This window comes from Schistocerca gregaria, chromosome 10 (genome assembly GCF_023897955.1).
Source record: "Schistocerca gregaria isolate iqSchGreg1 chromosome 10, iqSchGreg1.2, whole genome shotgun sequence".
NCBI lineage: Eukaryota > Metazoa > Arthropoda > Insecta > Orthoptera > Acrididae > Schistocerca > Schistocerca gregaria.
In genome coordinates, this window is record NC_064929.1 from 87,354,721 (window position 1) to 87,379,755 (window position 25,035).

Consider the following 25,035-nt stretch of genomic DNA (forward strand, 5'->3'; position numbering starts at 1 on the left):
ATATCACCCCACCGAAGTTATTCAAGATGGCGGCGGTGACATCATCCAAGATGGCGTCATGTAGACTTCGAAACAGCGCATGACGTCATCCAAGATGGCGGAATTTGGTGGGAAGTTTCAATTTTGGCAGGTCAATTGGGCTCCATCCACTAACCTAACCCTCCAGTAAAAAAAATGGTGGGAAATTCAAATGCCAGCAGGATAATGCGTCACACCACCAAAAAGATGGGAAAATAGACTAATTGGACTACCTCCACTAACCTAACCCCCCACCCCCTAGAAAATGGCGGTAAGTTCAAATTCCAACAGGATAATGCAACACACTAAGCAAAGGAAATCGCAGGAAAATATCTCACTTGGTCTACCTCCACTAACCTAAGTCACTCCATCGCCACCTCTACCTACGAACTGACACCAACTTAAGTTTTGCTGTAATTATATTCCCATATGTCTACTAAGCTAACAAAATTTCGCTAAAAAAGGCACTGTACTAACATAAGTCGACAGACTGCCGCCACCTCCTAAGGATTCTTGGGAAAAGGACTTGGTCATAAGACTTAATTTTAAAAATTCCTTGCGTGTGTGTTCACCACAAGGTCAGGGCTCTGACTGACTTAGTACAGATCGCCACCACCAGAGGGCGCTCTCATCTGTGACGCAATCCGAGATGGTGGCACCCAGTGCATTCACCACGCGGTCTGGACTTAGTACACAGTGCCACCGCTAGTGGACGCCACCGTGACGTCATCCAAGCTGGCGACCGTGATGATGACGTCATCCAATGTACCCGCCACGTGGTGTAAGACTGTACACATGGCCTACCTCCACTAACCTAACCCCTCCCCAAATAAAAATCGCATCAAGTTCAAATTCCAACATGACAATGCGGACACCTATGATAATGGCGGGAAAAACGGACTTTTTATTATTTAAACAATATCGTCCCGGTGTGTTGCCACGAGGCCCAGACTCCAACTGGCTTAGTTCAAATTCTCATCAGCAGAGGGAGCTACCCTTAATCAGAACATGACGCATGTACAGTTATTCAAGATGGCTGCACCCACTGTGTCGACCACCACGAGGTCCAGAGTCAGAGGACGCCACCATGACGTCCGCTTTCTCTCACGCTGCCTCACCGGTCTGCGACTGTCCGACCGCGCACGTCACATCCTTAGGCCGGCTGGCACCAAAGTTGTTTGCTGGACAGTGGAATCTGCCCTGACGTCACACAACCGCCAGTCCACCATGTGGCTTGCTCGACAAAGAACGCTCTCACTAAGTTAAGTGACACAAGATCGTATGCTCTCTATCACAGGAGCGCGCGCATTACATGCGTCGCGCTGCTACCCCACAGCCATCCGACCACTTACGTCACACTCCCTCAGCTACCACCTCCGTACAAGCGCTGGACATAGTCTTCTGTAAGTATGCTAACACCCACATCGCGCATCTAACCTATCAATTAACTAAGACCTTGATTCCATTTGGGTTTTAATCATATTAAATAATTCAATTTACAATTTCGTACAGGTATTGTTGCGGCCACATGTAGTAAGCGTTGCTTCACGCAGCGGAGAATGGCAAAACAGAGGCACGCCGGCGATCGCGGCATTGCGAAGTAGGCGCGGCACAGATAGCTTTGCTGACAACAGCAGTCTACCAACCGGCTGACGGAAGGACGCACGCAGACTGAGCGCCGAGCGAAGCGTGGGGAGTGATGAGTAAGGAAGTGAGGCCAGCACGCTACTTTACGCTGCAATGTACTGCGGGAGTAATAACAAGGAGCTGCCACCGAGGGTAAAAAACCTCCTCCTGCCGGATATAGATAGTGGAGCGCAGGCAGCAACGGACAGAAGCCATCAGGGAGCAGCTCGGATCTGAGGACGGACGTGGTCCGTGTCCGAATGTTCAGTATTCGTAGGTGACGATTCCGGAAGAGTTGCAGCTGGCAGGAGTCATCCGTTCGCCGCCAGATGTCAGCTTCAGCTGTGGAGGTCGGCCCGAGTCCGGTCGGCACCGTGGCGAGAACTTGCAGCAGGGCCGCCGGGGACCGACGCCCGGACCTCAGGGCACGTCGCGCGGTCCGTCCGTGGCGGGAGCTGGCCGACACCGCGACTGGCGGCTCCCCAGCCGGCCGTGCAGCAGGCGGCGGCAGCTGGCCTCACGTACTGGGGCGCCGAGCGGCGACGAGTTGATCTCAACCACAGGGTTCAGATGGCTCTGAGCACTATGGGACTCAACTGCTGTGGTCATCAGTCCCCTACAACTTACAACTACTTAAACCTGACTAACCTAAGGACATCACACACATCCATGCCCGAGGCAGGATTCGAACCTGCGACCGTAGCAGTCGCACGGTTCCGGACTGCGCGCCTAGAACCGCGAGACCACCGCGGCCGGCGTCAACCACGGGGCATCCTGGCTTCAGCGGAGCGCTGGTGGCCCGAGGCTCCCGAGTTTGGTCAGTGGCGTGCGTTGCGCGCACTGTCTAGAGAAAACACAGAAGCAGCCAGGTGCAGGAATCCGCAAGGCTGGGCAGCGACGATCAAGGACAAATAATTGTAAAACACCACACTGTCTCAGTCTTTAGCACAGCCACTGTGTCTGTTGCTAACAAGTGGTGCAGAAGGCGTAACAGTACGAAAAGGTGTTCAACTACCTACTTTCAACTTCTTTTCAAGGATCAGGCCGCCACCTCTTCCTAGGAACCGTCGCCGAGTTTGAATTCTGGCAGTAAAAAAAGTCACTTTCGCTTTCGCTACCAACCTAAGATATTTGCGCGCAAAGAAAGGACACTTGTACTAACCTCAGCCACCCGACCATCACTTCCTCCTAGGATCAGGCGCCAAGTGTGAAATCAACAGAGGAAAATTGCTGGAAACAGACCTCACCACCACCACCACTAACCTAAGTCGCCAAACTGCCACCTCTTCCTAGAGGTGGGTGGTAAAAGGACTCAGCCCGCACTAGGCTGATGGCGGGAGTAAGGGGTGTACTTTATGGGATGGGGTATATGTACCACAGAACACATGCTCTGACATGCCCCACAGCATACGGACTTGCTAACCACTCCTACATAACAACTCCTAAAATGTCAAAATAATAATCCATGTAAAAGACTCTGCCTGCTAATCATCAACTGTCGAAATCATACACCGGCCTTTATTTAAGCAATTAGAGGCAACACCACCACCAAGTGTATTCGCAACTGAGTCCATAGCCCAACTGACTTAGTTCATATCGATGCCACTACAGGACGCTGTAGTTATGTAAGTACCGTAATCTAAGGTGGCGCCACCTAGTGTGTTCATCACGAGCTCCAGACCCCAGATGTCTTAGTACATTTCCTCGCCGTGAGAGGACACAACAGTGACACCGGCTGATGACAGAAGTACAGTTATCCACGATGGCAGTAAACAGTGTGTTCTCCACGAGGTCTACGGCGCTGTCGTCCGTTTAGTGACGTAAAACAAGATCGTGAGGGAAAACGACTCGCCGCCCAGAGTGGCTCAGCGGTTCTAGGCGCTACAGTCCGGAACCGCGCGACCGCTACGGTCGCAGGTTCGAACCCTGCCTCGGGCATGGATGTGTGTGATGTCCTTAGGTTAGTCAGGTTTAAGTAGTTCTAAGTTCTAGGGGACTGATGACCTCAGATGTTAAGTCCCATAGTGCTCAGAGCCATTTGAAAACGACTCAACCTGCTCTAGGCTGCTGGGGGGAGTAAAGAAGGAGTTCACTCTATTTAGTTTCAAACATTTTATTTAGCGATCGAATATTTCCATCACACTGATAAAAAAACATCCACCCTAACGTGCTCGGCGTCACAATACACAGTCTGCAGACACGCAAACAACTCCTAATTTCAATACAGAATAGCAAACTAATCCTAAATAATGCAGTACACAAAAAAAGGTTCAAATGGCTCTGAGCACTATGGGACGTAACTTCTGAGGCCATCAGTCGCATAGAACTTAGAACTAATTACACCTAACTAACCTCAGGACATCACACACATCCATGCCCGAGCTCCACAGCTCGTGGTCGTGCGGTACCGTTCTCGCTTCCCACGCCCGGGTTCCCGGGTTCGATTCCCGGCGGGGTCAGCGATTTTCTCTGCCTCGCGATGACTGGGTCTTGTGTGCTGTCCTTAGATTGGTAAGGTTTAAGTAGTTCCAAGTTCTAGGGGACTGATGACCATAGATGTTAAGTCCCACAGTGATCAGAGCCATTTGAACCATTTTGAACCATGCCCGAGGCAGGATTCGAACCTGCGAGCGTAGCGGTCGCTCGCTTCCAGACTGTAGCGCCTAGAACCGCACGGCCACTCCGGCCAGCTGCAGTACACATATCTGCATCACGCTCAGTACTCTTAAACTGTCCAAATAACGCATGGCACAGCCTACAGTGCCGCTCGCAGCATAACGCAGCAGACGCGCACAAGCACCCACCACCACACTCTCTCCCCCACGAAGTCACACGCCTGACGGATCCCTGCTCGGCTTCCGCAAACATGAGGTGACGACAGCCGCATTCATACTTCACGCCGGTGAAACTCCTATCCAAATACGTGTTCACCTGGACACAGCTCCTGGGGCTACCGGCCAGGGACGCGCGGTCCACCGCACCAGCCAGCCACCACCACCGAACACCGATGACAGTTGCGTTCCTCTATACAGTCACCGCTATACTGTCATAGCACTCCAAAGCGCGTTCACGCCAGCCTCATATTCGAGGCATCTCCAGGGGCCACTTCTCTTTGCCATTGAATGCAAAACAGCGCAGAGCATGTTGACACATGCACTCAACTGCACGTCCCCCCCCCCCCCCCCCCCCCCACCCCAGCATGAGTGACGCAACACTGCCAAGTGCACGCACATAATTACAAACTCATCTAACAACCTTCCCAATCTTATTCTTACGTCACATCTCTCTGTAAAAAAAAAAAAAATCGTTAACGCCCGCTTTCTTCATACCTCAGCTTGTATGCACGGAAATTGTCACCCTAACAGAACCTGTTTACCAAAATATCGCCTAATACAGTCTTCCTCCGGGACATAACGTGATAGCCTTCCTGCTCTCAACATACTCAGACGTTCTCACTGTTCCTATATCCCACTGACATTCAAAGACATGGTCCTTTCCCCTTGGCATAAACGCTCTAAGCTTTCTTGTTCGCATTTCTACAGTCATCTCCAGAATACCAGAATGAGATTTTCACTCTGCAGCGGAGTGTGCGCCGATATGAAACTTCCTGGCAGATTAAAACTGTGTGCCCGACCGAGACTCGACCTCGGGACAGTTTTAATCTGCCAGGAAGTTTCATATCGGCGCACACTCCGCTGCAGAGTGAAAATCTCATTCTGGAAACATCCCCCAGGCTGTGGCTAAGCCATGTCTCCGCAACATCCTTTCTTTCAGGAGTGCTAGTTCTGCATGTTTCGCAGGAGACCTTCTGTAAAGTTTGGAAGGTAGGAGACGGATACTGGCAGAAGTAAAGCTGTGAGTACCGGGCGTGAGTCGTGCTTCGGTAGCTCAGATGGTAGAGCACTTGCCCGCGAAAGGCAAAGGTCCTGAGTTCGAGTCTCGGTCGGGCACACAGTTTTAATCTGCCAGGAAGTTTCATCTCCAGAATAGTTTATTACAAGAACACCCGTATGTTCGCCATAATATTACACAATTTTCGCCGTACTTCTCGATATTGGGCACACAGAACTAACCACTCGATCGCTAACGCAACATAATGCGCAAGATATAGACCGTAAATTATTTCTCCACAAACACCAAACGTAAGCCAGGCGAAGCGTGCTGTAAACCATTGACTAACTACAAACAAGTAGAGGAAACTGATATTTGCACTCTCGAATACCGAAGTCGGTGATCTAACAGATTCCACATGATCGAGATTGTTTACAAACCAACTACGGCCTTTCCCACGCCTAGAGAACAGGCAAACTTGTGTCCAACACACCACAACCCATATTCCCTCAACTAAATAAAGGCATCAAATATGCAGAAGCAGTCGACCGAACAATTTGTTACATTGGAGGGAATAATGCGCCACCACAAACGTAGGAGTGGTTTGCAGGTCTGTATGCTGTGGGGCATGTCAGAACGTGTGTTCTGTGATACATGTACTCCATCCCTAAATAAACTGCTCGGAAATAAATAAAGTACACTCCTTCCTCCCTCCATGGGCCTAGGGCGGGTGAGTTCTTTTAAGTCCTTTTACCACCGGCCCCTAGAAAAAGGTGGCGGTCTGGCGACTTAGGTTAGTTGTGGTGGTGGTGAGCTTCATTTGCAGCAATTTTCTTATGTTGGTAGCGAAAACCAAGTGAGCTTTGTTCACTGGCAGATTTCACACTTGGTGCCTGATCCTAGGAGGAAGTGACGGTCGGATGACTGAGGTTAATAGAATTATCCATTCTTTACGCGCAAATTTCTGAGGTTGGCAGTGAAAACGAAAGTGACCTTTCTTCACTGCCAGAATTCAAACTCGGCGAGGGTTCCTAGGAAGAGGTGGTAGTCTGATCCTAGAAAAGTAGTTGAAAGTAGGTAGTTGAACGCCTTCTCATATCTATATGAAATTGTAAATTGAATTATTTAACATGATTAAAACTGAAACGGAATTAAGTACTTAGTTAATTGGTAGGACAGATGCGTTCTTTGCCGAGCAAGCCACGTGGTGGACACGCGGTTGTGTGACGTCAGGGCAGATTCCACTGTCCAGCAAACGACTTTGGCGCCAGCCGGCCTAAGGATGTGATGTGAGCAGTCATACGGTGAGGTGGCGCGAGAGAAAGCGGACATCGTCGTGGCGTCCTCTGGTGCAGGCGATGGTGGACTCAGTGGATGCAGCCATCTAGAATAATGGTTCTGACACAATGGTGGCACCCTCTGCAGACGAGAATATGAACTAAGCCAGTTGGAGTACGAACCTCGTGGCGAACACACCTGCATGATATTGTTTAAATAATAATAAAGACAAGTCCGTTTTTTCCCGCATTATTGTAGGTGTACCGTAAAATCATGTTCGAATTTGAACTTCGCGCGATTTTTATAGGGTTAGGTTACTGGAGGTAGGGCAACTGTACAATCTTACACCACATTGGTGTATACACTTGGTGCAGCCATTCTGATTGACGTCACGGTGGCGTCGTCTAGCGGTGGCACTGTGTACTAAGTCAGTTGGAGTCCAGACCTCATGGTGAAAACACTGGGTGTCGCCATCTTGGATTGCATCACATATGAGAGCGCCCACTGGTGGTGGTGATGCGTACTAAGTCAGTTGCAATCCTGACCTTGTGGTGAACATATATGCATGAAATTGTTTTAATGAAGTCTTATGTCCAAGTCCTTTCCCACACACCCTTTGGAGGTGGTGGCAGTCTGGCGACTGAGGTTAGTAACGTGCCTTTTCTTTCGCGCCATTTTGTTAGCTTAGTAGGCATATGGGATTTGATTTTGTTTGCGGCAAAAATTAAAAGTTGGTGCCAGTTCGTACTAAGAGGTGGCGGTCGGGTGACTTAGGTTAGTGGAAGTAGTCCAAGAGAGCTATTTTCCTGCGATTTTCTTTGCTTAGTAGAGATAAGAGAGGTGTGGTGCATTATCCTGTTGGAATTTGAACTTCTCTCCATTTTCTTGGGGGGAGGGAGGGTTAGGTTAGTGGACGCAGCCCCATTGGTCTATTTTCCCGTCTTAATCGTGGTGTGACGCATTATCCTGCTGGAATTTGAATTTCCCACCCATTTTTTTCTGGAGGGTTACGTTAGTGGAGGTAGCCCAATTGACCTACCTTCCCACCAAAATTCTAACTTCCCACCAAATTCCGCCATCTTCGATGACGTCATCACCGCCATCTTGAATAAATTTGGCAACAATGGAATGTGGCGTGACATCAGTGTAGTCCCACTACTACGAACAAGATTTATCGCGCCGGTTTGTGACCACAGATGACACTTGGGTGCACTGCAATACCCTGGAGACAAAACGACAGTCAAACCAGTGGAAACAAGCTGAATCCTCACCACCAAATCAAGCAAGAGAGGCCATGGGATCAGTGTTATGGGATGTGAAGGGGCTCTGTTTGTAGATTATCTCCTCAATGGGCAAACAATTACTCGAGAATACTACCTCGTGGACAATTTGAAACAAAAGATACGCGAAAAAGGCCAAGCTTAGCAAGGAATCAAGTCATCTTCCATCGAGACATTGCCCACTCTCACACATGCCGTCAGCATGGCAAAATTACATGATCTAAGTTATGAATTGTTGCTATACCAGCCTTATTCACCTTATATGGCTCTGTCAGACTTACATCTCTTCCCAAAACCGAAAATGTTTGTTGGTGGATGAAGATTCACTTCAAACAAAGAATTGATAGCTGTAGTTGATAACTATTTTGCAGGCCTGGAGAGAACTCAATTTCGAGATGGATCGAGGCACTGGTACATCGTTGGACTAAGTGCATTAATCTACAAGGAGACTACATTGAAAAATAAATAAAATTTCAGTGATGTATGTACTTTTTCTCTATTCCGTTCAGATAACTTTGCGAACCACCCTCGTAGAATGCTGTCTTCACGAATTTTTTTTTTTAAATAGTGACAAAAATGTTCACAGACGGCATAGCGAAAACACTTTAAGGGAGAGTTGAAGACCACTAAACACTTGGAGAAGCATCTGAAGAAGGAACACTGAGCAGGACAGAAGATAGACTGACCATTAAAGACGACTCACCGTATGCTTTCACTATAACTGAGACAGAACCCGCCCTGGGACGGTGGGTTGTAGGGAGAAGAAAGGGTGAGTCGTTATGGAAAATGATGGTGACGGGGAATGAGGACTGGTAAGATGTGGTGACGAGACACGGTCTGCTGTGGGGGACAGGGAAAGAGGGATAGCTGGTATCGGGGCCTGTACATCTGAGAGGAAAAAGCTAGTGGATGTGGGGGGGGGGGCGACGGAAAGAAGAGAGAAAGGGAAGGAAGGGGAGGGGCAGAGGGGAGGGTTGATAGGTCGGGTAGATATTGGGGTGGAGCCTGTGGTCCAGGAGAGGGAGACAGTTGAAATTTCATCAAGAGCGGTGCAGGTATAGGAGTGGTGGTGCGTGGAGGCAGAGGCGTGGCAGCAGCCAGGGACTGGAGAGGAGGGGGGGGGGGGGCATAATAGGACTGCTGCAGTCGAGGTTACGGATTGAGAGACATTCAGTGTGAGCGAGGAGAGCTGGTGGAGGACCGTCGAGGAGGAAGGTAAGCAGATGCAGGGTATAAGGTGGGGCACGGCGTTCCAGAATCTGGAGGGGCGGAGATTGGTGCTGCTCGACGTCAGTAATTTTTGGAAATTCTTGAGGGCGCGCCTCCGCTGGCGTTACTGCGTCAGGCAGCGACTGCTCTCACTTGTACATACGATATTCATCCGCCGACACTGGGCGTGGGAGTTGCAAGTAAAATGTGTCACCTGTACGGAAATATACACACAGCAAAAAAAAGTTTTGCCTCGCCTCGAATCCGATAGTTCCGGAACGTGTGCAGAAAATTGGAATAGAGATCAACATAAATATCATTTCCGCCCGTTTTACTGCTCATGAAAACCACGCATTGCATGTAGTACCAGCACACAGCGAGACCTTCAGAGGTGGTGGTCCAGACTGCTGTACACACTGGTACCTCTAATGTCCTTAGCACCACATCTTGCACTGATGCTCGCCTGTATTCGTCGTGGCATGCTGTCCACAGGTTCATCAAGGCACTGTTGATCCAGATTGTCCCACTCCTCAACAGCAGTTCCGCGTAGATCCGTTAGAGTGGTCGGTGGGGAGTTAGGTTAGTGGAGGCAGCCCAGTTCACCTATCTACCCGCCAAAATCCGTCATCTCGGATGACGGGCCAAACATTATTCTGATATGTCCATTCTCGTGCGTTTTTGATCCAGCGTCAAGAGTCGCGGCACCCATCTTGGAGGTACTTCTTTCATTTGTAATTCTTCAGTTACAATGTGATATACCATTTGAGATCACATCTGGCAAGCGTGATCAATTTCACGCTCTTTCAATCGGCGATCCTCTGTGACCATTTTGTGCACTTTTGCAATGATTTCTCGAGTAGTGACTCGTCTTGGACGACCACTGCCGAGATCACCATCTAAGCTCTCCCGACCAAATTTAAATTCAATTGTTCACCTGGCAACAGATTGTAACATTACAGGACATATTGAGACATATAGAAGTATTCGATACTGTAGACTTTTAGGGGATGTCGATACAGATATGCAAAATGGAAAGGGAAACTTTGGTGATGTTTAAATATTGTACTGTGTCAATATTAGGACATTTTGCACAGAAAGAACAAAAATAGAATTAATGTAAATATATATTAGTGTTAGTAACCTATTTTCATTCAATTTTGCAATTATATTTAATTTTGTAAAAGAAAGACTCACTGTTTGCTGTAGCTCTGATTAATTGTATAAATTATCAGTTTTGAGCTAAATTATTTCGTATAATATGGACAAGATACTTTTAAAAACTCACCAGCTAAAGAGAAAGTCTGTAAATGAACGTTTAATGCACACTTCTGGAACTTTCTATGGAGAAATTCTATATTATGATCGCAAAAATACGAAAACTTGTGAAAACTGTTTCGTAACCTAATTTCGAAAGACGATTTGTATCAAGAAATATTGCTAAAAAGATTTATTTACGTTTTGAAACACGATTTAAATCATTTTACATATAAATAGTTGTTCTAAATCACTCAAGAAATATCCAGAATCAAATGTCAAGATATTTCTGGAAACATCGGTACAAATCTGGTGAAGGTTATCCAGAAGCTGGTAGAAAAATGTTATAAAATCTATTTGGAAATTATGCTTGTAAGAATTTATATGTACTGATCCTTTTACTTACTTTAATCTGTACTAAAATTCTGTAATGTGTAATTTAGTTTTAAGTCGTGAATTGCTATCGTATTGTAAACAAAACACTGTCAAAGACTCTCATTGTTTGGAAAGATATTAATACACCTAGGAGTTGTCAGTTGCCAGTTCGGATATGCAGTGCGGTTAGCTCTGAGAGTCAGTTGTTGAGTCTGTCAAGTCTGTCAGTTCTGTTTGTAAATAAACGTCTGTAATGAAGAATTACTTGTTGTCGTCAATATGAACTCAAGATCTTTTGCACGAAGCAGACACCTCCTACTGCAACGTTTTAATTTGGTGTTGAGGAGCTGAAATGTTATAAGATGAGTATGAAGGAGCAGAGGCCGCAAGAGTATTCTGGAAATGAACACGAATCTCCTTTGCTTTCACACCTTTCTTTACGAAGTACTAACTACTGCCCGAATTTCGATTTTCACTATCATCGCAAATCACTCCGCGGGAACAACAACCGGTGCCACGTCACCGCCGTAGCTCTCTCCCGAGAGTACTGTCGTTGCTGTGTTTACGGGCAACACTCCAATAAATATCTCGTGAACATCCTGGTGCGCTAACACTGACCTCTCGTGGTGATTCCGAGAACTTTTCAAACCACCCTCGTGTTAGTTGTTTTCTCCCATTGACTTTGCCTTTTAAAATAATTTTAATTCACAGTGCATACGTCTCCTTGTTTTTTTTTGCCATCTACGTTAGATACATGTTCAGCAGGCTGAAGGGCGGCTTGTTTGTACCGCCGCCCACATGAAGCGAGGTGGAAATAACAATAAAGGGAAAAAAATCGGTGATCGTCTTCATAGATGATCAGATCCGGCTGCGACGTAGCAGAACTCTTAGTCAGACTGTGTATCAAAGCTGGAAGTCAGTTCTACACTACCATTATGTATTGTACAAACTGATAACCGGGCACAGTGTTCAGCGAGAGTAACAAAGACAGATCGTCATTTATATGGACGTGGATTGTTTACAATTCCTAACGGTATTTTTGTTTCGTCGTTACAACTACAAAAAAATGCGAGTTTTTGTCACTAGGCGCTTTCCGGTTTATTAAAGTAAAGGATGTTCTACCACCATACAGCGAGACATTGCTGTACACACCGGTACCTCTAATACCCAGTAGCACGTCCTCTTGGAACGATGCACGCCTGTATTCGTCGTGGCATACGATCCACAAGTTCATCAAGGCACTGTCGGTACAGATTGTCCTATTCCTCAACGGCGATTCGGCGTAGATCCCTCAGACTGGTTGGTGGGTCACGTCGTCCATAAACAGCCGTATTCAATCAATCCCCTGCATGTTCGATAAGGTTCATGTCTGGAGAACATGCTGGCTACTCTAGTCCAGCCATTCGTTATTCTGAAGGAAATCATTCACAAGACATGCAAGACGAATGCCTCGCCTATATGCTGCCGATATGGTTGCACCACCGGTCGGAGGATGGCATTCGTGCACCGTACAGCTGTTACGGCGTCATCCGAGACCATCAGCGGCGTACGTCGGACCCGCATAACACCACCAAAAAGCAGCAGGGAACCTCCAACTTGCTGGACAATGTGTCTAAGGTGTTCAGCCTGACCGGGTTGCCTCCAAACACGCCTCCGACGATTGTCTGGCTGAAGGCATATGCGACACTCATCGGTAAAGAGAACGTGATGCCAGTCCTGCGCGGTTCATTCAGCGTGTTGTTTGGCCCATCTGTAACGCGCTGCACGGTGTCGTGGTTGCAAAGATGGACCTCGCCGTGGACGTCGGGAGTGAAGTTCCGGATCGTGCAGCCTATTCCGTACAGTTTGAGTTGTAACTCCACGTCCTGTGGCTGCACGAAAAACATTACTCAATATGCTGGCATTGCTGTCAAGGTCCCTCTGAACCATAATCCATAGGTAGCTGCCATCCATTGCAGTAGTAGCCCTCTGGCAGCCTGAGCGAGGCATGTCATCGACAGTTCCTCTCTCTCTGTATCTCCTCCATGTCGGAAGAAAGTCGCTTCAGTTCACTCCGAGACGCCTGGACACTTCCCTTGTTGAGAGGCCTTCCTGGCATAAAACAACAATGCGGACGTGATTGAACCGCAGTATTGACCGTCTAGGCACGGTTAAACTACAAACAACACTAGCCGTGTACCTCCTTCCTGGTGGAATGACTGGGGCTGATCGGCTGTCGGACTCCCTCCGCGTAATAGGCGCTGCTCATGCACGATTGTTTACATGTTTGGGCGCGTTTAGTGAAATCTCTGATCAAAGAGACTTTGTCTGTGATACAATAGCCATCGTCAACGTCTATCTCCAGGAGTTCTGGGAACCGGGGTGATGTAAAACTTTTTTTGAAGTGTGTACGTAACTGATGCACGAGTACATATGGAAGTTTGGGTCTGGTCGTGAGTCGTGAACCCTTACCCAAACAGCCGGCGCGGTAGTTTGGCGTGTTCGGTGAGAGGTTTAGCCACCCTCTGTGAATACATAAAAAACAAAAAACACCGAGTGGAGGACCAACGAGGAACTGGCTCAGCTGTCATGGGAAGTTAACCCCGAACCAGTGCAACGAACAAAATGAGATTCGATACTTATCGGAAATGAAATCCAAAACACCGAAATACAAACACATTAGATCTTAGATTACATTTTTGATACGAATTGGAAATAAAACCTAAATACTGAAATAATTCCAATCTATGGACATTTTTTTGTTGTGGTCTTCAGTCCTGAGACTGGTTTGATGCAGCTCTCCATGCTACCCTATCCTGTGCAAGCCTCTTCATTTCCCAGTACCTACTGCAGCCTACATCCCTCTGAATCTGCTTAGTGTGTTCATCTCTTGGTCTCCCTCTACGATTTTTACCCTCTACGCTGCCCTCCAATACTAAATTGGTGATCCCTCGATGTCTCAGAACATGTCCTACCAACCGATCCCTTCTTCTAGTCAAGTTGTGCCACAAACTCCTCTTCCCCCCAATCCTATTCACTACCTCCTCATTAGTTATGTGATCTACCCATCTAATCTTCACCATTCTTCTGTAGCACCACATTTCGAAAGCTTCTATTCTCTTCTTGCCTAAACTATTTATCGTCCACGTTTCACTTCCGTACATGGCTACACTCCATACAAATACCTTCAGAAACGACTTTCTGACACGTAAATCTATACTCGATGTTAACAAATTTCTCTTCTTCAGAAACGCTTTCCTTGCCATTGCCAGTCTACATTTTATATCCTCTCTACTTCGACCATCATCAGTTACTTTGCTCCCCAAATAGCAAAACTCCTTTATTACTTTAAGTGTCTCATTTCCTAATCTAATTCCCTCAGCATCACCCGATGCTGTGGTAGCTTATTGAAAATGGATGCAGCAGAACGCTGCACACCTTTCTGCATAAGAGTCAAGCAGATGCGATACAAAGAGAGACTGGGTAGTATGAAATGATTGAAAGCTGCTAATACTTGGGAATAGTCTGGTACTGACACCAAGAAACGACAGTAAAGAATATATATACTGAGAGGTCAATGTCAGAATAACCAGACAAGACGATCGCGACGTTCCACCACTTATTGCTCAAAACGCTCGTTTCTGGTCCAAAAATACCATTTGAGATTGGGATGAGTTACCCAAACATAAAAGCATATGTTATAAGTAAATGAAAATAAGCAAAGTACATTACTTTTCGTGCGGAACTATGACTCAGTTTAGATACTGTTCCAATAGCGAACATGGCAGCATTAAGGCTTTGAACACAATCGTGAATATGGGCTTCCGACAACAGTTAAATGTCTACCTGAACGCCTTGGAATTTGAACTGTTCAGTCTCGCTAAACACATGCCCATATCAGGTTTTTGTGCAGTGTGCATTAGGAACATGAAACCCGAGTCTAACTGTGATTTAGTTTATTTTCTGCAGAGCATAATATTAAAGAATATATACAGGGTGTTACAAAAAGGTACGGCCAAACTTTCAGAAAACATTCCTCACACACAAAGAACGAAAATATGTTATGTGGACATGTGTCCGGAAACGCTTAATTTCCATGTTAGAGCTCATTTCAGTTTCGTCAGTACGTACTGTACTTCCTCGATTCTCCGCCAGTTGGCCCAATTGAAGGAAGGTAATGTTGACTTCGGTGCTTGTGTTGACATGCGACTCACTGCTCTACAGTACTAGCATCAAGCACATCAGTACGTAGAATCAACAGGTTAGTGTTCATCACGAACGTGGTTTTGCAGTCAGTGCAATGTTTACAAATGCGGAGTTGTCAGATGCCCATTTGATGTACGGATTAGCACGGGGCAATGGCCGTGGCGCGGTACGTTTGTATCGAGACAGATTTCCAGAACGAAGGTGTCCCGACAGGAAGACGTTCGAAGCAATTCATCGGCGTCTTAGGGAGCACGGAACATTCCAGTCTATGACTCGCGACTGGGGAATACCTAGAACGACGAAGAAAGCTGCAATGGACGAGGCAATTCTTCGTGCAGTTGATGATAACCCTAATGTCAGCGTCAGAGAAGTTGCTGCTGTACAAGGTAACGTTGACCACGTCACTGTATGGAGAGTGCTACGGGAGAACCAGTTGTTTCCGTACCGTGTACAGCGTGTGCAAGGACTATCAACAGCTGATTGGCCTCCACGGGTACAGTTCTGCGAATGGTTCATCCGACAATGTGTCAATCCTCATTTCAGTGCAAATGTTCTCTTTACGGATGAGGCTTCATTCCAACGTGATCAAATCGTAAATTTTCACAATCGACATGTGTGGACTGACGAGAATCCGTTTGAATGCGCATTGTTGGTGACGTCTCGATTGGGTCCCACGTTCTTCGACCTACGCTCAATGGAGCACGTTATCACGATTTCATACGGGATACTCTAACTGTGCTGCTAGAACATGTGCATTTACAAGTGCGACATAACATGTGGTTCGTGCACGATGGAGCCCCTACACATTTCAGTCGAAGTGTTCGTCTGCTTCTCAATAAGAGATTCGGTGACCGATGGATTGGTAGAGCCACACCAATTCCGTGTCCTCCATGCTCTCCTGACCTCAACCCTCTTGATTTTCATTTACGGGGGCATTGGAAAGCTCTTGTCAACGCAACCCCGGTACTAAATGTAGAGACTCTTCGTGCTCGTATTGTGGAAGGCTGTGATACAATACGCCATTCTCCAGAGCTGCATCATCGCATCACGGATTCTATGCGATGGAGGATGGATGCGTGTATCCACTAACCGAGGACATTTTGAACATTTCCTGTAACGAAGTGTTTGAAGTCACGCTGGTACGTTCTGTTGCTGTGTGTTTCCATTCCATGATTAATGTGTTTTGAAGAGAAGTAATAAAATGAGCTCTAACATGGAAAGTAAGCGTTTCCGGACACATGTCCACATAACATATTTTCTTTCTTTGTGTGTGAGGAATGTTTCCTGAAAGTTTGGCCGTACCTTTTTGTAACACCCTGCATATACTGAGAGCTGCAATGTTTGAAACATTATCAAAGTTGCACACAACATCCTTTACTACGGAGATAGTGTTGGCCAGCAAACAGAAATGGAACCACTCGTAATACTAGAAGGTATATCATTTGTACATAAAGAGGAAACACGCGTTGCCCCAGCACTGATCCCTGGGGCTCCCTCCCGTTTAACCGCACCCCACTTAGACCCCACATCGCAGCCTTTCGCGATGCTCTGCAGAACGGCCTTTAGCTGTCTGTTTTTCAAAGTAAGAGGTGAAGCCATTTTGAGCTAGTCCCTGTGTTCCATAATGGTCTAAGTTGTGGAGCAATATTTTGTGATGCAACACAATCAAATGCCTTAAAATTCAAAAAAAGACGCCTAGCTTTCGAAACCTTATGTTTAATTCATGCAATACCTCACACAGAAAAAAAGAATATACCATTTTCAGTTGTTAAACCACTTGTAAAGGCAAACTGTAGATTTTATAGAAAGTATGTGAAATGAAATGATCAGTTATCCATACATACACCTTCCCAAGAAGTAGGAAACACTGATGGCACAGAAATAGGTCTAGAATTGTCTACATTTCTCCCTTTTCATAAAGCGGCTCTACTACTGAGTACTTTAATCGTTCAGGAAATTCACCATTCCCAAAGGAAGACTTACAAATACGGCTAAGTATACAGTACTTTAGTATTCTCTTAGGTACACTACCATATCAGGGAGAATCATTAGTCTTCGGTGATTTAATTATTGACTCGATGTCCACCTCGACAGTATCACGGAGGATCAGTCTGAGAAAGCCATTTTCCAAGAGAGTTATATGATCCCCTCTAGAGACTATGCTTTTATTTAAATCACCAGCTAATAAGGGAAGCTCCCCATCGCACTCCCATCAGATTTAGTTATAAGTTGGCACAGTGGATATGCCTTGAAAAGTTGAACACAGATCAATCGAGAAAAGAGGAAGAAGTTGTGTGAAACTATGAAAAAAATAAGCAAAATATACAAACTGAGTAGTCCATGCGCAAGAGAGACAATATCAAGGATAGCGTGAGTTCAGGAGCACCGTGGTCCCGTGGTTAGCGTGAGCAGCTGCGGAACGAGCGGTCCTTGGTTCAACTCTTCCCTCAAGTGAAAAGTTCTTTTTTTCAGGCAATTATAATCTATACGTCCGTCCGTCCTATGCGAGGTAACTGCGCCGTAGTATGCGGCCGCTACACAACATATTCCTGTCATGTGACACACATGCCGTCACCAGTGTCGCATATAATATATCAGACGTGTTTTCCTGTGGAGGAATCGGTTGACCTGCGACCTTGCCATCAAATGTTTTCGGCTGCCATTGGAGAGGCACGTCCTTTCGCCTACTAATCGCACGGATTTTCGGTGCAGTCGCAAAACACAGACACTAAACTTATTACAGTGAACAGAGACGTCAATGAACGAACAGATAGATCATAACTTTGCGAAAATAAGGAAATTAAACTTTTCAGTCGAAGGAAAACTTGAACAAAGGACCTCTCGTTCTATAGCTGCTCACGCTAACCACGGGACCACGGTGCTCCTGAACTCACGCTATCCTTGATGTTGTCTCTCTTGCGCATGGACTACTCAGTTTGTATATTTTGCTTATTTTTTTCATAGTTCCACACAACTTCTTCCTGTTTTCTCGATTGATCTGTGTTCAGTTTTTCTAGGCCTATGTACTGTGCCAACTTATAACTAAATCTGAGGGGGGGGGGGGGGGGTGCGATGTAAGTTCAGAGAGTGATTGTTTCTCTTTGGTTCTCTTCTTGTGCTGTTGCCTCTAACACGACCGAGACAAAACTGCAGTGTTTTATGTAAGACTAAAGCCGTCGGCACACGGTCTGTGCATCCGAACGTTGAGCGTTGAGCGTGCCGAGTTTCTGACGTCATAGCGTGGAATAGCACGTTCCGGAGTCCTCCCTAACGTACGGAGCAATATCTGGCGTGTCAGATATTCTGAGCTTGCGTTTAAGCGTTGACCAATGAGACGGCACAACGCCACCTACGTCACACGCTCACCGTCTCCTGTAGTAGAGTTGTGAGGCGCCATATTGGCATTAATTTGAAGCCTATATCTATATATGACGTTTCTGAGCACCACCAAATTGAGAATCAATGGAAAACCCGTTGTTAACTGTGTGATTCGATCCAATAAAATAATGAGAAACATCATATTCGTGGCAAAATAATTATTGTAACTTGCGTATAATGAGAGTAGGCTATTTGAATGCAGCGACACACTGAAGATCCACCCAAAACGTATTGTTCTTGGTACAATGTGTTATAATTAAATTTCAATTAGTAACGTAACTACGATTAGGGTTTTTAGCGAAAGGGAAGACCCTACGATAAAAGACGATAGTGGTGATGTTGGTTTAGCTGCCGGCACAGTAGCTCAGCGTGTTTGGTCAGAGGGTTACGTGCCTTCTACAATAAAATAACTGAGTTAATCGATCAAGAACGAATTTAAACGGTCGTCTTACGACGTCCGCCCTCAAGAGATGCAATGAACAAAAACGAAGAAAATGAGACTAAAAAGAAGTGTAATGAATAGCGTCCCTGTCTATTATTGAGTTATTTGTTGGGGTGGTGGTTCGTGTGCTGACAAAACAAATTCTTTCCCTAACATTTAAGTTTTTTATTAGGTTCTGATACTTTATTATTAATTTAATATAAGTATAGACTATAATATTTGATGTTATGTAAATACAAGTTCCCCTTTTTTGTGGGGGTGAGTTTGTTGGATTGGCTTAATCTACGAGACAGCTTACGCTGCTTGTATAAAGATATTTTCCTCCTTTTTCTTTTTCGCTTTGTAATTCACATGTTACAATGATTCTGCTACTGGGTAGGAACAGTGATCAAGTAAGACTGACCCTGGGGTTTTACTGAAATGTGGGAATCATGAAACAATGTTTATCTTATGCGGAGGAGTATTCCAAATTTGTACCGCACTGTTTGTAATGGAACTTGTGTCCTTACTGATTGGACACGGTACCTTCCTTTTCGTGGGCGATGGAGGAAATGTGCGTTTTAACAGAGCCAACGTGGGAATTTTACGCGCGCCCTTCGAGTAAACAGTGTGATTTACGAACTAGAGACATCCCTCAACTCCCGCTCGAGTGCGTTGCGATCGCGTCCACCACGTTGGGCGCCACGTACCGTGTGCCGTGTGCCACTCTCGCCCCTGGGCGCCAGCGGCCGCGGCCGGCGCCCCGGGCGGATTCGTGTGTTGCCGCAGAGGCGGAGCCGTGCCGTTTAGCTGGCCGTGCCGACCTCCCGACCTCTCGACCTTATACCATTATAAGACACAACCGCGGGCTTGGAAAACGTGTTGGAGTCAAAGGAACGCCTGACCAGTGTAACAACGGATGGAGCCCCTGCGCTACGAGGCACACGCACTGGATTCCTGGGTTACGTCAGGTCAGAAATGGCTGAAGTGGATTGTTCCTTATTCCCGGCAGTCCATTGTCTGATGCACCAGGAGGCAACCTGTGCGGAGATTGTCAACATAAAAAATGTTACGGACACAGTTCTTCGAACGGTTAATTATTTTCGATCGCATGGACTCAAACATCCCAAATTTAAAGAAATTTCTGGCTCATATCGAAACGGAATACCCGGACATCCCCTACCACACCGAAGTAAGGTGGCTGAGCAGAGGAAAGGTGCTTCATGGGTTTTTCTCCTTGGGTGTGAAATAAATACGTTTTGAAATTGAAGGACGTCCAGAAGAATTACTTTGTGATCCTAAGTGAGTGGCGAATTTGGCTTTCTTAAGTGACCTTACTGGTCATTTAAATACTTTGAACATTTCACTCCAAGGCGAAAGTCACTCTTTTGCTGATTTAGTGCAGACGATTCAAGCGTTTAAAAGAAACATATTTTGTGGGGGGAATAGTTGCGCGAGAAGAATTTAGACCCTTTCCTGCACTAGACAGTGTTAAAGAAGATGTGGACTTTTCAGATTATGTTGAGATCATTTGCGAATTACCAGAACAGTTTGAAAACACATTTTTGGAGATAAGTGAGCTTCAACCGGCCTTATATATATTTGTTCGGCTTCAACTAGAGCTAACTGACCTGCAGTGCGGTATCTCCCTGAAGAACCGCTTTCTGATGTGTAAAACTTTGGATGACTTTTATAGATGTCTTCCACGAGAGAAATATCCTCTTTTGCACAAGCACGCGGCCAAATTTCTCTGTGTGTTTGGTACTACGTATATTAGTGAGCGCTTTTTCTCTCTTTTAAAGCTTGCTAAAAGTAAGAACCGTTCATTAGTTGGCGGTAAAAATTTGACCAAGTCTTTGAGGTTAGCAGAGTCGCGGGGTATTGTACCAGACCTAGACAAAATCGTTTCCTCGAAAAAGAAAAACGTGTAAAATGTTAATGGTCTTCTTTAACAATGTTGACTGTAAGAATTAAAAACTTTATAATCTTAATTCTATTTTTAATAAGTTTTCAAACTTGGTCAGTTAAAATTGTTACGTACAAGACAGGAAACTAAGGATCCGATTTCTGAACTCTGAAAAGGGATACAAAGAGCTGCGGGAACGAAGTATAACAAAAATGTTTACTTGTAACTGTTAACAGTAAGAATGAGACACTATAACCCTTACTTAAAACTATTTCTAAAATACAATATTTTGTTTACATTGGATCAGACCCCGGGGCAGTCCAGCGCAGAGCAGTTCTGTGCGGTGTCTCTCTCTCTCTCTCTCTCTCTCTCTCTCTCTCTCTCTCTCTCTCTCGCTCCTATGGCGACACTAGCGACACACGGTCGCGGACGGGGCGCTGAACTACACTGTCTTGTAGCCGCGGGGCGCGAGCGCTCCCGCCGGGCGCAATTCTTGGACGAGGCTGCCGTACGCACGAGTCGCGTCGTTCCCGAGCGTTCAGCAGCACGTTGAACTTGGCACGCTCAACCTGAACGTTCGACAGCACGGTCCGTGTGCCGACCGCTTAAGCGACATCTCGTCGAACATAACCTCAATCGCATCCACCGATTGGAACAGGGCGGCGCAGAAATCCCGAGTGAGAACTGAACGGGTTGGATGCACACCAATTTGCCGAAATCATAGGTCAGTTGGATGGTTCTTTGGTCGGATTGCTGGTCGGGCGGACAGTAGGTCGATCGGTCTGTCGGTCGGGCGGTGGCAAGTTGGTGGGTCGGTCGGTCGGACAGTAGGTCGGTCGGACTGTCGGTCGGTCGAGCAGTCGGTCGGTCGGTCGGTCAGACAGTCGGTCGGTCAGACTGTCGGTCGGTCGGTCTGTCGGTCGGTCGGACAGTCGGTCGGTCGGACTGTCGGACAGTCGGTCGGTCGAGCAGTCGGTCGGTCGGTCGAGCAGTCGGTCGGTCGGTCGGTCGGTCGGTCTGTCGGTCGGTCGAGCAGTCGGTCGGTCGGTCGGTCTGTCGGTCTGTCGGTCGGTCGAGCAGTCGGTCGGTCGGTCGAGCAGTCGGTCGGTCGGTCGGTCGATCGGTCTGTCGGTCTGTCGGTCGGTCGAGCAGTCGGTCGGTCGGTCGAGCAGTCGGTCGGTAGGTCGGTCGGTCGGTCTGTCGGTCTGTCGGTCGGTCGGACAGTGCGTGCAGTGAGCGGCCTGTGAGCGCAAGCCGCCTTACCTGGCGGGGTCGGCGGCGAACTCGTCGTACTCGCGGCCGGCGTCGTCGAGCGCGTCGAGCGCGGCCTGGAGCGCGGGGGCGGGCGCGGGGGCGGCGGCGCGCAGCGCGTGCCTCCAGGCGGGCAGCAGCGCGAGGTGGGCGGCGCGCGCGCGGCGGCCCGCGGCCGGCAGCAGCAGGTGGCGCAGGGCGCGCTCCGCCTCCGCCGCGGCCGCCAGCAGCAGCACGTACTCGTTGTGCGTGGCGTGCAGCCGCCGGCACGCCTTCTGGAACTTGTCCCGCACCTCGTCCAGCTTGCGCCCGCCGCGGCCCGCTGCGGACAACACCGGAACACAATGGGGCTCTCAGCACTGCTCACGTCAACTTACACCTAAGGACGGCACGCACATCCGTGCCCGAGGCACGATTCAGACCTGCGACCGTAGCGGTCGCGCGGTTCCACACTGTAGCGTCTAGAACCGCTCGGCCACTCCGGCCGGCACCAAAAAAACGACTACAGTAGAACCCCTCTTCACCTTTCTGGACCGGGACCATGGTCGGAACGCGAATAGGTCAGATTATCCGAAAAATCTAATATTTATTGCAAAAAAATAAAAAGACATTTAGCACAAAAAATTAAACTACACTCCTGGAAATGGAAAAAAGAACACATTGACACCGGTGTGTCAGACTCGCCATACTTGCTCCGGACACTGCGAGAGGGCTGTACAAGCAATGATCACACGCACGGCACAGCGGACACACCAGGAACCGCGGTGTTGGCCGTCGAATGGCGCTAGCTGCGCAGCATTTGTGCACCGCCGCCGTCAGTGTCAGCCAGTTTGCCGTGGCATACGGAGCTCCATCGCAGTCTTTAACACTGGTAGCATGCCGCGACAGCGTGGACGTGAACCGTATGTGCAGTTGACGGACTTTGAGCGAGGGCGTATAGTGGGCATGCGGGAGGCCGGGTGGACGTACCGCCGAATTGCTCAACACGTGGGGCGTGAGGTCTCCACAGTACATCGATGTTGTCGCCAGTGGTCGGCGGAAGGTGCACGTGCCCGTCGACCTGGGACCGGACCGCAGCGACGCACGGATGCACGCCAAGACCGTAGGATCCTACGCAGTGCCGTAGGGGACCGCACCGCCACTTCCCAGCAAATTAGGGACACTGTTGCTCCTGGGGTATCGGCGAAGACCATTCGCAACCGTCTCCATGAAGCTGGGCTACGGTCCCGCACACTGTTAGGCCGTCTTCCGCTCACGCCCCAACATCGTGCAGCCAGCCTCCAGTGGTGTCGCGACAGGCGTGAATGGAGGGACGAATGGAGACGTGTCGCTTCTGCCTTGGTGCCAATGATGGTCGTATGCGTGTTTGGCGCCGTGCAGGTGAGCGCCAGAATGAGGACTGCATACGACCGAGGCACACAGGGCCAACACACAGCATCATGGTGTGGGGAGCGATCTCCTACACTGGCCATACACCTCTGGTGATCGTCGAGGGGACACTGAATAGTGCACGGTACATCCAACCCGTCATCGAACCCAACGTGCTCTAGAAGGTGTAAGTCAACTACCCTGGCCAGCAAGATCTCCGGATCTGTCCCCCATTGAGCATGTTTGGGACTGGATGAAGCGTCGTCTCACGCGGTCTGCACGTCCAGCACGAACGCTGGTCCAACTGACGCGCCAGGTGGAAATGGCATGGCAAGCCGTTCCACAGGACTACATCCAGCATCTCTACGATCGTCTCCATGGGAGAATAGCAGCCTGCATTGCTGCGAAAGGTGGATATACACTGTACTAGTGCCGACATTGTGCATGCTCTGTTGCCTGTGTCTATGTGCCTTTGGTTCTGTCAGTGTGATCATGTGATGTATCTGACCCCAGAAATGTGTCAATAAAGTTTCCCCTTCCTGGGACAATGAATTCACGGTGTTCTTATTTCAATTTCCAGGAGTGTATTTAAGAACTAAAAATGTCCACAGTAATATAAACAGATTCTTTTTACTCAGTCTTAAACAGTATATTAACTAAAAAACGTCTACACACACTATAATATGTATTGGTTTTAAAAGGAAAAACGACAAACAAATTGCAGTACTGTACTGTACATAATAACGTATAAATGATATATACTGTAAACTAAATAATGTCTATAGCACCGTATATAAAAAAGAAATTTTTTACGAAGAAATAAACTAGTGTATGTATAAACTAAGAAATGATTATATTGTATGCATTTTGTTTTACAGTAAAAACGAAAACAAATTACTTGGAAAAAAAAATCAGGGATGCATTTTTGACGAGTTTTCCAAGCATCAATCCAGCCTTCACTGGCAGCAAATTTACTTTCGGCTTCCAGTTTTTTGTGCAAAGCTATTGCTTTTTCTTTGAGAATAGGCCCGGATATTGGAGTTCCTTTCCTTCTATCTTGACAAAACCACATCCACAATGCGTTATCAAGCAGTACACGTTTAGGGTTTTTTAATGTTTTGCGATTCTTCAGAGAGTTATTACCATCAATCGTAACTGTATGGGAGTCAATGTCTTTCCGATTCTTCCTCCAATCCTTAGTTGTCATAACGTCTACATTCAGTTTCTTTGCAATTTTTTGCAGCGAATCTCCTTCGTCCAGTCTTCGTAGCACTGCTAACTTTTCATTTAGTGAAACACTTACGTGTTTACGTTCGAATCCAGACATGTTGAAAAACAGACAACTGTACACGCAGTGAATCTACAGTAATAAGTACGGCAGACAACACGGAATAAAGCAAACAACGAAGTTTTTTAATCCCAACAAAGGACAAAACTGCACAATAACGTACAGCCAAACACCATGCACAGCCATAGACACCGCAACAATGGCCCGACAGGCGTCCAGTCAGTGACAAGTGGGCACAGGCTCGGGAGCCTCAGCATGGTCGGAGTAACCGGAGTGACGCACCATCCAAGGTCGGATTAGACGGGTCCTACTGTACTGAGTCTTACCTTCCTTTTTCTCATCCGATACCCCCTTTTCAGTCTCCGCG

General features: G+C 47.4%; 1 protein-coding gene across 3 annotated transcripts in view; it reads right to left on the reverse strand.

The window, feature by feature from the left end:
* The window catches only part of LOC126293706 (tyrosine-protein kinase Fer), a 539,925-nt gene that overhangs the window by 118,217 nt on the left and 396,673 nt on the right, over nucleotides 1-25,035 (reverse strand). For all 3 annotated transcript variants that reach the window (XM_049987015.1, XM_049987014.1, XM_049987013.1), the window contains exon 4: nucleotides 22,025-22,334. In XM_049987015.1, coding sequence (XP_049842972.1) covers nucleotides 22,025-22,334 — 310 coding nt within the window. The remainder of the gene's footprint in view (nucleotides 1-22,024; nucleotides 22,335-25,035) is intronic.